Consider the following 14,049-nt stretch of genomic DNA (forward strand, 5'->3'; position numbering starts at 1 on the left):
AGGAACACGAGCAAAGACAAAACCTCGCACGTCCGTGGGTCCAAGTTTTTGTCGGTGCACCATCTAGAAAACACAGACCATTTTGCAGCATAGAGCTTTCTAGTAGATTCCGCTCTGGCATGTTTGATCGTGTTCAGAACTCCTTCTGGCAATTCGACGAGTAGTCGTTGGTCACCCATGCATGAAGCGCCCAGCGCTGTGGATGGGGATGCCAGATCGAGCCGCGAGCTTGAGTGAGGAGATCTGCTCTGATTGGAATGGGCCACGGGGCTGTCCGTGACAGCTGCGTAAGCTCCGGGAACCAAATCTGATTCTCCCAGCGCGGGGCTATGAGGAGCACCGAGTGGCATGTGTCCCTGATTCTCTGAATGACCTGCGGTAGCAGAGAAATCGGGGGAAAGGCATAGAGCGGGCGGCGGGGCCAATCCTGGGCTAAAGCGTCCTCGCTCTTTGAAAAGAATATCGGGCAGTGAGCGTTCTCTTCTGACGCGAAAAGATCTATCTCCGCTCTGCCGAATAGGCGCCACAATGTTTGAACTGTTTGAGTGTGCAGGGACCATTCTCCGGGGGAGACAAGGTTCCTGGACAGCATGTCTGGACCGTCGTTCAGATGGCCCGGTACGTGCGTCGCTCTGAGCGAGAGCAGGTGACTCTGGGACCACAATAGGATGTGGCGCGTCAGATGAAAGAGATTCTTGGATCTGACCCCGCCCTGACGGTTGATGTAAGATACCACGGCCGTATTGTCTGAGCGAATCAGGACGTGGTGACCGTGTATGCGCGGGAGGAAACACCGCAGCGCGTTCTCGACCGCTATCACCTCCAGACAGTTTATGTGTAGGGAACTCTCCTGGCTCGATCACTGGCCAGCGGCCGGTGAGCCCTCGCAGACCGCACCCCAACCCGTGTTGGATGCGTCCGTCGAGATGACTTTTCGGCGAGAAAAGGTTCCCATGGTAACGCCCCTCTGAAACCACTCGGTTACTGACCATGGTTGTAGTGCAGTGATACATGTCTGTGTAACCTTGATAATCTGGCGGCCCGTAGTCCACTCGCGGTGGGGTACGCGGCTCTTTAACCAGAGTTGAAGGGGGCGCATGTGAAGGAGACCCAGCTGTAGCACAGCGGAGGCTGAGGCCATATAACCCAGCATCCTTTGAAAGGATTTCAGGGGTGTGTGGGTACCCATCCGAAAGGAGGCGGCTAGACGCTGAACACGGCGCGCGCGCTGTGCGGATAAGCGAGCCTTCATCGTGACTGAGTTCAAATCTATTCCAAGGAATGAAATAGTTTGACTGGGCTGGAGAGAGCTCTTTGTCCAGTTGACAGAGAGTCCCAGTTGAGGAGAACTGCGCGGTGCGACAGAAGCTCCGTCTGAGATTGTGCTACAATCAGCCAGTCGTCCAGATAGTTTAAAATGCGCAGCCCCTGACTCCACAGGGGGGCGAGCGCTGTATCCATGCACTTTGTGAACGTACGGGGTGCTAAGTATAGGCCGAACGGGAGAACGGCATATTGGTAAACCTGACCTTCGAAGGCGAAACGTAGGAATGGCCTGTGACGAGGATTTATCTGGATCTGAAAATAGGCGTCTTTCAGGTCTAGAGAGATGAACCAGTCCCCCTGGCGGACGTGCGCGAGGAGTTTTCTGACTGTGAGCATTTTGAACGGTCTCTTCATGAGCGCTTTGTTCAAAACCCTGAGATCTAAGATTGGCCTGAGGCCGCCGTCTTTCTTGGGAACAAGAAAGTAACGGCCGTAAAACCCCGACTCGGTCATAGATGACGGAACTCTCTCTATTGCGCCCTTCTGCAGCAGCTTCGCTATCTCTGAGCGGAGCGTGTTCATGGCAGCTGGACTGGCAGTCGATTCGAGCCGAACGCGCAAGCGGGGCGGGCGGCGACGAAACTGTAATAAATAGCCATTCTTTATGATGCTTAAAACCCACGGGGAGATGCCGGGGATGGCTTCCCACGCTTCGCAGCATGCGGCTAGCGTATGAATGGCAGTTTCGCCCTGATTGCTACACATAGCGGGCTGAACACTGTGTGTGGGCGCGCTTAGAGTGTTTGTGGCAACAGGACTTACACTCAGAGAGGAGTTTTTGGGCCGTGAGACAGAGCGAGCAGAGGGGGAACACGCGCACGGGCTCATGGGCGTGTTTATGTTTTCTGCTACTAGAGCGGAAAGTGGCCGCTCTGTGAGACTGGGCTCTGTGGGAGACACGGGGCATATGGTGCTTGTGTGTATGCGTGAACACATTGTGGGCACATTTTTTACACTTGAGGCTTTTATGCTCTTTTTGTGAACTCTCTGGGTAGCCGTGAAAACGGCTTTTTGTCGCTCGCAAGCGGGCAGAGAAACCGGCTTGTTAGTGGCGGTAAACACTACTGTAGTCGGCGAGGCTTCGGGGACTAGCAGAGGACGAAACTTTGACGGCGGTTCCGGCCGCAGCGGGAGAGAGCCGTCTTTTTCTCAGCTGTGCTAGGCAGACTTTTGCTGATCAGGCTTCAGCGTGATCTTGGGTCGAGGCCCCCGGGGAGGAGGCTGTCTGCGGCGGCTGTCGGAGCGAGAGCGAGGGCGGCCGCCCTGACCACGCTGGGCTTGCTGAGGCGGGCGCTGTTGCGAGGTTCTGGCAGGGGGCTCGCGAGGGCGGCCTGCAGAAGTGTTGGCGCGGCGGGGCAGGAACATGTTCATGGCCTGGGTGGCTTTTTGTACCTCGGAGAAGCGGTCGACGATGCCCGTGACGGCAGATCCGAAGAGGCCGGTCGGAGAGATGGGCGCGTTGAGGAAAACGGCGCGTTCTGAATCTCTCATGTCGGCCAGCGTGAGCCACAAGTGTCTCTCAGCGACACAGAGGTTGGCCATACATCTCCCCAGGGCTTGTGCGGCGGCTTTAGTGGCGCGAAGGGAGAGGTCCGTCGCGCTTCTCAAATCCGAAAGGGTGGGCGGGTTCCTACCGCTCTTCGCCATCTCGCACAAGATGTCGCTCTGTAGCACTTGGAGGACAGACATGGAATGCAGTGCTGAAGCAGCCTGTCCGGCAGCGGCGTAAGCGCGGGCATGAAACGTGGAGGTCGCTCTGCACGCTTTAGAAGGAAGCGTAGGGGAAGACCGCCATCTAGCAGAGGGCGGGCAAAGGTGAGCGGCGACCAGGTCCTCGACGGGCGGCATGGCAGTATATCCCCTCTCGGCGGCTCCTTCCACCGAGCGCAGCGAGGTGGACACGTCGGAGCGGTTTCGAGCCGAAAGAGGGGCATTCCAAGACTTAGTGAGCTCGTTATGAAGCTCAGGCAGGAATGATGCAGCCCGGCTGCAGGCGGGGGCCGGGTCGGTGCAGGAATTTACCATCCATGCGATTCGGTGGTTGCACGGGGGGAGGCGACCACTCGAGTCCCAGGCGGTCGACGGCCTGCGAGAGGAGACGCAGGAGTTCCTCTTCTATGCCGGCGCGGGTCCCCGCGGACTCTCTCGTCGAAGAATCGATCGACGACCAGTCCTCGCTGTCCGAAGCGTGCAGCGAACAAGAGTCCTTCTCATCCGCGGTGTCGTCGGAGGCGACAGAGCGGCCACTCGGCGGCAACTGTACGTCCGGCTGGGGCGGAGAGAGAGAGCGGTCGGTGGGCGGCAGCAGCGGCCCGCATGGATCCGCAGGGGGCTCCGGCGGCCTCTGGGAGCGGCGTTTCTTCTTCCGCGGCGACGTGAGAGGCGGCGTGGGAGCTGTCTTGACCGCCTGCAGTCGTGCCCGCAGGGAGGACAGAGGCAGGTCTTCGCAGTGGTCGCATCCTCCGTTGGCGAGGGCGAGCTCTGCGTGTTCCACTCCGAGGCAGAGAGCGCAGATGGGATGGCGGTCTCCTTCTTCAAGTGGAGAGCGGCAAGAGCCGCAGAAACGAGGCATCTTGAAAAAGACGCTCAAGCTCTTTTGTGAGGAAAATAGGAAAAGGATACGGCATCGGATGGCGCTAGCTTGCAGGACGGCTGAAGGTGGCAGACGGCCGAAGGTGGCAGACGGCCGGCTTCCTCAGTCTCCGGAGCTCGCTAGAAGGTTGCCTTTTCGACGACGGCGGCTTCTTCCCAGAACAGCGGATGCATGTAGCTCGCTGAAATGATGAAAATCGTCTACCGAGCCTGGGAGAGCCAGTTTTATACACTGTAGCCACGCCCCTTTCGGCGGGCTCTGACGCAATGAGCGAGCGCCGTCCGCTCATTGGCCGCGGGCTCAGCGCCGCTCTCCCATAGGTTCGTGCATTCTCTTTGAGCGAACCAATGAGCTGCTAGCTAGCCCCGCTCACGGTCTGCCTCAGAGAGACTGCGTTGACAATGATTACAAAATTATGGAATAATTTTTTGGCTTCAACTTCTCAGCAAAGATGAATCTTTCCCGTAGCGTAAGCTAGCTTACGCAATACAAGAGAACCTCTCGTAAGAGAACTGCCGGCTCCAGGTCTGCAGCCTCCCCATATAGCGAATAGGCGCCCCTTGGTTATTTTCTGTCTTTTCTTGGTCAAGAGGGCACCAAATAAAAAAAATTATTTTACATTTCGACTACATATATGATCCACTTTCAATAAAGATTAATGTTGCAATGGGTGAAATGCTCCTTTAAAAGTTGATGATAACTAATAGGCTACTTTAGAAAATATAACAAATAAAGAAGGCTTAACTACTTATTACAATAGTTCATGTTTTTCATAGTCAGTAATTCATACTGTAACATTCATTTATTCGTCATATCAAGTTGCTGTTTTTTTGAAATAACAAACCTGTTCACCTGAAGGAACACTTGACAAAGTGCTAATCCTGTCACAGCTTTCTGATACATAATGGTTACTGTAGAGGCAAAGTGCATTTGAAAAAGTGATGCGCTGCAGAGCACAATTCGTTTGAATGCAAAATCCATTTTCACCGCTAAAGTCCAATGTAGCTTCAAACTCATTGAAATCATAAAAACAAAACAAAAAATAGAGTAGCCAACTTGTGTAGCCTTGGTTTTTTACACCAACATTTTAAGAGATTTTTGATTTAATAGCTTTTATTTTGAGACATGGAATACTTTTTTTGTCAATACAACAGTGCATAGGCCTACATAAAGAACTTTTGAGAAAACAAAAATACATTTTTAGATCTGATGCCAGGCCAAAAATGCATTTACATAAACATAGAAGGAAATCAAATTATCAGCAAACTTAAAGGGTTAGTTCACCCAAAAATTCTATCATTTACTCACCCTTATGTCATTCCAAACCCGCAAGACTTTCGTACATCTTCAGAACACAAATTAAGATATTTTTTAATGAAATTTTTATCCTTCCATTGACATCTACTTAACTAGCACTTTGACGCTTCAAAAAGTTCATAAAAAAATAAATCCTTATAAATTGAGTGGTTTAGTCCAAATTTTCAGAAGAGGCACAATCGCTTTAGACACTGAACAGATTGAATTTAGGCTTTTATTCACATATAAACATTCATCAGCACACACATCAGTTATGGTAAATGGAAGCTCAAGCATGTCGCTTGACGTGTGACAATCAATGTTACACAGCACGTTTGAGTTTCCGCAAGAGTTTTGAGCTTGTTGCGCATCAAGCAGTTTCGGTTTAGTCCAAAGTTTCTGAAGAGACTTTTATTCAACCGCACAATTCATATGGATTAGTTTTACAATCTCTTTATGTACTTTCTGAAGGGTGAAAGTGGTAGTTGCATAGCTGTGAATGGAGGGACAGAAAATGTTCAGATTTCATTCAAATATCTTGATTAGTGTTCCGAAGATGAACGAAAGTCTTATGGGTTTGTGAACAACTTGAGGGTGAGTAAATAATGACAGAATATTTATTCTGTGTGTGAATTATCCCTTAAAAAATAAGACTGCCAAAGAATTAGATTAGAGCTTATTATATATGATACTTGTTGATATAAATCACAATCTACTGAAAATTAGTAGAAAAATCACCTGTTCTAGCTTTAGATCTAAACTGGAAAATATCAGACTTTTAATATTTCTTCCTTGTTTTCCAGAAAATCTAAACATCTTCAGGACAAGATACATTTACCTGTTTAAGAAAAAAAGTTTAGATTGTAAAACTGTTTGCATTGTTGTTTTGCTTAGGTTGACAGAACTACTGCCAGTGACAGAAGAAAAATTACACTCACCATCCAATATAGATGTTCTGAAAATTAGTCTTCAGTTTTACACAATTTTGCTTACAAGGAAAATATCTCTTGTTTTATGAATGTGTATGTTCTTAGGTACTCCCAAAGAATGATTTTTTGCAGTGCTACTACAGCAAATATTTCCTGACAGTCTTGGCCCAATAAGTCCTGATGATTCATGCGTGGGTTCAAAAGTTTGGTTTGTGTTTCTTGACTTCAACCATCAGATGATGGAGGTTTATGAGCTCAGAGCGCACCGCCAGACTCCGGAATGTTGGCTGGGAGAGGACCTTATGGAAACCATGATAGTACTGGATGAGCTGGGTCAGCGCTCCCTAGTGTATACAACCAGACAAGAATTCATAACATTTAAATGCATAAAATAAATAATTAAATTGCGACACAAATATTCACAAGATTTGTCTCATAAGGTTGTACCTGAATTATGCTGGTTCCGTTTTTAAAGTTGGTGAAGGAACGCATCACATCCTGACTCAAGGCCTCCACAGACTGCTTCCATGTGCTGGAGAAACCCCGCACCAACTGAGTGATACGAGCTAACAAACAGATATAGGCAGACAGATTCTTAAAAGATGCAGATTCCTGGGATTCACCCAGACCTCTGTGGGTGTTTCTAGGAGCATCCTTTGATGGAAACATTGTAATATGATTAATAAGTTTGGGGACAGGATGATTAAGTTTTTTAAATAAGTCTGTTCACCAACGCAGCATTTATATGATCAGAAATACAGTAAAACATGAATACTGTGAAATATTAATATAATTTAAAATAATTTTGTGCTATTTAAATTAGTATTTTTTGTGATGGTAAAGCTGAGTTTTCAGCAGCCATTACTCCAGTCTTTAGTGTCACATGATCCTTCAGAAATCATTCTACCAGTGTTATGCGGATTTGCTTTGAAACTTTTATTCTAATTTTTATTAGTTAGTTTTTCCCCCAGGACATTTCTAATGGACAGCGTTTATTTGAAACAGACATCTTTTCATTATAAAAAAACATTATAACATTACATATTACATTACATAGTATTACATAACATTACATAGTAACATTATATTATATTTAATGCAAGTATTCTTTGTCATTATTTAAATGTGAATTTAATTTAATTCACCTTAGCTAAAGAATTCATCCTAGCTTAAAGTATTAAAGGGAATACATCACCCCCAAAAAGAAAATTTTGTCATCACTTATGTAAGTGTAGAAAATGTTTTGTCTTTTATTTTGTAATTTGCGTGCGTTTCCAGGTGTGACGGTCACATGGGTATTGGTGGGTATATACCTGATAGTGTTTGCTGTTTGGGGTGGGGTGGAGAGGGGGTGAGTAGCGGGGAGTGCTCACTTTCTGTTGACCGTTTGCATGTATGTTCTTGATTGTCTCTGCGCGTAGTCCGTTACCATGTCAATAAATGCTACTGAATATTCAATGCAAGAAAACGCGTCACGGATAATTCCTGCTGCTTAGCCTCTCAGCGGCTATAGGTTGCCACTACATTTAAGTCAACAGAAAACTAGACAACGAAGGGATAATGGACGCAACTTGGAAACGGCTGTTTCTGCATACAGCATGTGGGGGCGGACGTGCACTGCAGAGTTTGGATTGACGGACACGACGCACATACAGACGGCAAATGAGGTATGTTCGCGGTTTCAATGGATTGTGCTGTATCGCTGTTGTGGAAGACGCTGTTGTAGTCATTGGATTGGCGTTGAGTTGAACGCGCTCTGTGTTGCTCTGGTACTTATGGGCTCTCGTGTGACTTACTGCCTGGTTACGTTCATTCATTGTTTGGCTCTGTGAGCGTGCTGTTTGAAACGGAGCTCGCATTGTCCGTTGCGTTGGAGAATGATGAATTCTGAGGATATGGATATCGCTGTTGTTGATGGGAGCAAACGAGAGCATAAACCCACGACAAAGGCGCTGGTGGCTAAGATAGAAGCCTTGCAAAGGGATCGCAAGAGTAAAGTGAACAAAGTGAAGAATTTGATTGGGTCAATGAAAGAGCTGATGAAATGCGATGAGAATGCGCCTCGAGTGTGTTCTATGTTGAAAACGATACAGCTGCTTATGGATGATGCATCTGCGCTACATAAAGGAGTATTGCCTCTACTACCTATTGAGGGACAAAGTAAACAAAATGAATGGTTTGACTCCATTTTGGAACATTATAATGGTTTTGTGGATGACGTTCAACGATGGACGAACGAAGCTAGGAAATTGAATACTTGCACCGCTTCTTTTATTTTCCGTGGGCCTGTGGTTGAGGAAGCCATTGCTACATCAAGGAGTTTGTGCATCTGATATTAGCGGAACGAGGGGAACAGTTGGGGAAAAGGAAGGAAAAATTGGATTTGGAAATCAAATTAGCTGAATCAATGGCAAGAGTAAAAGTGTATCAAGACGTTCAGTCTGTATCCTATTCATCTGTGGATAGGAATGTGTTGAAACCCCTACATTCGGTAGCAGAACCATTTGTTCCTTCTGCTAGTGTCCCAGCAGCATCAGAGTCCATACCTGTAGCACGTACATCATATATCAATAGTTCACAAAGGATCCCAAATTATTCTCCATCTCAGTTAGGACAACAACCATCAACAAGACCTAAAATGAAACCTTTACAAGCTACATTGCCTAATTTGTCATCATTGGATAATCAGAATCGCGATGCTCATGGGTCAAGACCAAGTTCCCAAATTGACACAAGCCATTCAAGCATGCTTCAGCTTATGGGTAAGCAAAATGAAATAGCTGCCCTATTGGTTAAACAGCATAACTTGTCTTCCCTTCCACCTAGAAAAATACAGTACTTTGATGGAGATCCTTTGCGCTTTCATGAATTTATGCGTACATTTGAGGAAGTGGTGGAAAAGAAGGCAGACAACCCAGGAGATTGTCTGCACTTCTTGGAGCAATATACACGAGGACAGTCGAGAGAACTTGTTAGAAGTTGCCAGCTCATGACCCCGTCACAAGGTTACTTGCTTTGCTTTGCTTAAAGAGAACTTCGGCAATGAGGTAAAAATAGCTTCGTCATACATGGAAAAGGCTCTTTTATGGAAGGCTATAAAATCAGATGGAGAGTCGTTGCATACGAGTTAAAGGAGCGACGCCACAATCAAACCACCTTTTCTGATGTTGTTGTTATCGAAAAACAAGTAAAAATTCTATCTGATCCTGTGTTTGGTAATATTCAGGATGCGTCACCTGTTGGAGGTAGAAAGATGAATTTCAAAGCAGGTCAGCCGAAAACTAGAAGCAGCTTTGCAACTACTGTCACTGCTATACCTGAAATGAAAGAACACCATAAGATATCAACTAACAGAACCTGCCTCTTTTGTAACGGTGAACACATACTGGATGTCTGTAATAAACTGATCAGAAAAAGTCACAGAGAAAAGATGAACTTTCTGATGACGAGAGGAGTTTGCTTTGGCTGCTTGCATACAGGGAGTAGGGACTGCAAAATGAGAAGTGTCTGTAACGTATGTGGTCTTAAACACCCAAGTCTTCTTCACATTTACCCTCATGAGAAGGTAGATACATTGGACAAGAAGAAAGCTGAATTTAAGTCAGCAGTAGCTAGTGCTATGGCCTCGCTCCAAACTAGTGGTCTTCCTGGGGCTGGTAACGACAGCTGTGCATTACCTATCGTCCCAGTTTGTGTTAAATCAAGAAAGAGTCACAATGTGGTGATGACGTATGCTTTTCTCGATTCAGGAAGTTCTGTTTCTTTCTGTACCGAAAGTTTGATGAACAAGCTCAACCTCCCTGGAAAGAGAGTTAATATCCTTCTCAGAACTATGAGCCAAGATAAATCAGTCGGTAGCTACGTTCTAAAAGACCTGGAGATTTCTGGATTGAGACAAGAAGATTACTGTGCATTGCCGGAAGTGAGCATGCCCGTTACCATGGCAAACATCGCCTCACAAAAGGATCTTGAATGTTGGCCTTATCTGAGTCATATTTGTCTACCTACGATCAATGCTGGTATAGAGCTTTTGATTGGAGCTAATGTTCCAGAAACATTGGAGCCTTGGGAGGTCATACGTAGTCAAAATAATGGCCCATATGCCGTAAGGACCCTGTTCGGATGGACCGTTAACGGACCACTCAAAGGAGTTGGCATGAATGGAGATGATGCTGCAAACCAAATTTTGTGACTGCGAATAGGATTGCAGTGATGAAGTTGGAAGAGTTGTGGAAGCAGCAATTTAAAGCTGATTTTCCAGAGACTACTCATGAAGAGATGGTGGGAACATCTAAAGAAGATCAGCAGTTTATGAATTTTGTGTCCAATTCAGCAAAGCTAATTAATGATCATTATTATTATATTGGTCTACCATTCAGAAATGCCGAAGTAGTCATGCCTATGAACAGGAGAATTGCAGAACAACGTGCTCTAACTCTACATAAGAAGTTCAAAGTGAATTCTTCCTTTCATGCAGATTACACCACTTTTATGGAGGATGTGATTCATAAGGGTTTTGCCGAAAGGGTACCTGCGGCTGAACTGGAGAGACGTGATGGACGTCTGTGGTATTTACCCCATGACGGTGTCTATCATCTCAAAAAACACAAGGTCAGGGTTGTGTTTGATTGTGGAGCTTCTTTTCAGGGCACATCACTGAATAGCAAGCTTATACAAGGTCCAGACTTAACCAGTTCACTGGTGAGTGTACTAGTACGATTTAGTTTGGAACCCATTGCCCTAATGGCTGACATTGAGGCCATGTTTCATCAAATCAGAGTTCACCCAGAAGACTGTGACTTCTTGAGATTTCTGTGGTGGCCAGAAGGTGATTTAAATAGCAGTCTGGAGGAATACAGAATGGTGGTTCATCTATTCGGGGCTACATCATCACCTAGTTGCTCAAGTTTTGCGTTGAGGAAATGTGCAATGGATCAAAAGGATCTATTCAACCCTAAGACAACGGACGTCGTTCTCAATAACTTCTATGTGGATGACTGCCTTGTTTCCGTATCTTCTGAATCAGAAGCTGTGCAACTGTACAAGGATCTTACTAGTATGTGTGCTAAAGGTGGATTTTGTTTAACAAAATGGACGAGCAACAGCCGTGCTGTGTTGAGTGTAATACCTGAGAAGGACAGGGAGAAAAAGGTAAAGGATTTGGATTTCGATCGTGACATCTTGCCAGTGGAACGAGCATTGGGAGTACAATGGTGTGCTGAATCGGATGCCTTTCAATTCAAAGTGGTAGTCAAGGATAGACCTCTTACCAGGAGAGGAATTCTCTCAGTGGTTAGTTCCATCTACGATCCTCTGGGGTTCTTGTCACCTGTGATTCTGTCTGCCAAGAGGATACTGCAGGATCTATGTAGGGAGGGAATTGGATGGGACAATGATATTCCATCAGTGTATGTTCAACGTTGGATGAACTGGCTGGACGATCTGCATAACTTGGAGGGCTTTGAGGTCAGAAGATGTTTCAAGCCTGATGGGTTTGGAGATGTAACTTCTGCTCAAATGCATCATTTTTCAGATGCAAGCGAGCAAGGATATGGCGTGGTATCCTATTTAGTCTCTGTCCGATGAAAACCGCGTATGTCCATTTTGCCGATTTTGAGATTTTTTGACAGATAGAATGTCCAGGTTCATTTCCGTATACAGCATGCTTCACATTATCTAAATGACCAATGAAAAGTTGTAAAATCATGTCATCTGATTTCCACGTATTTCCATTTGCTGTCAAAGCTGTCAATCACGCAGCGTATCTCCCATAGACAGTATGGTATCTCCCCGCCCTGTGGAGGCATCTCGCCGGTCTCGTGAAGTTTCTCGCCTGTCTTATCTCTGAGACCCCTACACCTGGTATTAAAATGCGATCTGTATCCAGATAAGTTATCCGGATAATAAAAAAAGGCAGGTTAATGGAAGGTATAAATACGTTCTGATCGAATTGTGATCGGATCTGCCTGACCATCTGGATGTAGTCTGGCTCGCATTGTGTTCGGATCTTTACTAGTAAACGCAATCTGGTTGTTGAAACCACATATGTAGGCCTATATTTTACTCCTCCCAAAAATGCTAAAAAAAAAAATAAACGAATGAGAGCATGTTATAGGCTATATGACACGTTATAGTCAGATGACGGCGCTACTGCGACACGCATCACCGCAGATGAGCAGCTGAGCGTCTCACACACACAATCATCTTCAAGTAAAGAAACGAAGTGATCTTACCAGGGCAGGCTGTTGCCGAGCTCTTATTGATGTGTCTTTGATTTTGAAATTAGCTGATGATAATATGCAGCTCATATCTATAATAAAATACAGCTCATATCCGACAGAATTACGGTAGGATTGTGTAAATAAAGTATCAGTCTAACATCACCATGTCAGTGTCTGATTCATTGTCTCTTCATAGTTTGCAAGAGACATTTAATAAACTGAGCGTAGCCGATTCATCTGTCATTATGAAACGCGATTTGGTCATTCTAATTAATGATCGGAAGAACGCGTATCGACCACCGTTACTATACAATATGCACGTATGTCCATTTAAACTCGATTTTGGGTCAAATATGGATTATATCATGACACTGGCAAGAATATGGTTACATTTAAAGATGTTGTGCCAAGCATGGCAACGCTGCGTTCAGCTGCTTTTGAAATTACATGTTTTTTTCACTTCCTGAAAAGTAACCGTTTTGGACATACGTGAGTTTCATCGGGCAGCGACGATTTGCTGCTCCATAATGACCAACAACAGGCATGTTCTACCCTCTTAGTAAGCAAGGCAAGAGTTACACCATTAAGATCCGTTACAATCCCTCGCCTGGAACTTACAGCTGCCACTCTTGCAAGCCGTATTGACAAAATCTGGATGAAGGAACTCAAGATGCCCTTTCAAAACTCAGTTTTTTGGACTGACAGTACTTCAGTACTCAAATACCTTCGAAATAGCACCACTAGATTTAAGTGCTTTGTGGCTAATAGAGTGTCCGAAATTCTGAAGGTTTCCGATGTAGAACAATGGAGGTACGTGAATTCATCAAGCAATCCGGCAGATCTGGTGTCTAGAGGAGTGAAGGTGGATTCACTTTTGAAGAACGAGACGCGCTACAACTTACCCTGAAGATGTTCAAAACCTGTATGAGTTTCTCTCTTCAGTTGTACACAAAAGAAGTATGAGTTTCTCTCTTCAGTTGTACACAAAAGAAGATATTTCAAAGAATGTTGGTAATGATCAGAGTAGTCTTTAAATAGTGTATTTGAGTGCTATACGCAGTCTGGTGACGTGTCTGTGGCTGGCAGGCCTATGAAATGGGCAAGCTTTGAAGCCTAAACTTCTGCCCCTTTAGCTGTGTTTCTATGCTTGTCCTCCTTCTTTTCAAAGGCTTTGTCTCCATAATGGTTGCTCTTAAAGTGTAACACAGCTCAAAGGCAAAGTAAAAGAATTCCCTGTAGCAAAGAGGATATCATCTGCATGTGCCAAGCGTCCTTTTTGTTAAACGCTGCATTGCGTTCAAATTGGATTTGATGGCGTTCAGCCATCAAATGCAATGTCACATACACTGTTGAGTTGAGCTCTTTAGCTACTGGCGGCTATATGGCAAGGCATCTGTACTTGCCATTTGTTTTGACCCACGTGTTTTCCTGTAAGGACAGGGAATAATACATTCTGTCCGCATTTTAACAACACAGTGCAGAGAAATAAATTTGTAGTAGACGATTGTGTTCAATATCTTTAGAAAGACAAAATCACCTTCGATAACAAAACTCGACATGCTGCCTGACGGTTCCAGAAAAGGTAAAGACAGGTTACAACTGAGAACAATAAATTTAAGTCAGAATTTGCTGTGATATGTCATGGCACTGAAACCACAAGGCAGGGTAGCAATATATGCACTAT

General features: G+C 45.4%; 1 protein-coding gene across 3 annotated transcripts in view; it reads right to left on the bottom strand.

The window, feature by feature from the left end:
• Positions 1–4,975: 4,975 nt before the first annotated feature.
• Positions 4,976–14,049, bottom strand: part of vps52 (VPS52 subunit of GARP complex) — a 46,152-nt gene continuing 37,078 nt past the window's right edge. For 2 of the 3 annotated variants that reach the window (XM_039683736.2, XM_039683738.2), the window contains exons 19-20: positions 6,592–6,710; positions 4,976–6,488 (exon numbers count right to left, since the gene is read on the bottom strand). In XM_039683736.2, the coding sequence (XP_039539670.1) occupies positions 6,342–6,488; positions 6,592–6,710 (266 nt within the window). In that variant the 3' untranslated portion in view covers positions 4,976–6,341. Of the gene's footprint in view, positions 6,489–6,591; positions 6,711–11,422; positions 11,509–14,049 lie in introns of those variants that run through there. The other variant, XM_089122726.1, reaches the window with a different exon arrangement.

The sequence above is a fragment of the Pimephales promelas genome, chromosome 18, assembly GCF_988280905.1.
Source record: "Pimephales promelas chromosome 18, fPimPro1.hap1.1, whole genome shotgun sequence".
Taxonomy (NCBI): domain Eukaryota; kingdom Metazoa; phylum Chordata; class Actinopteri; order Cypriniformes; family Leuciscidae; genus Pimephales; species Pimephales promelas.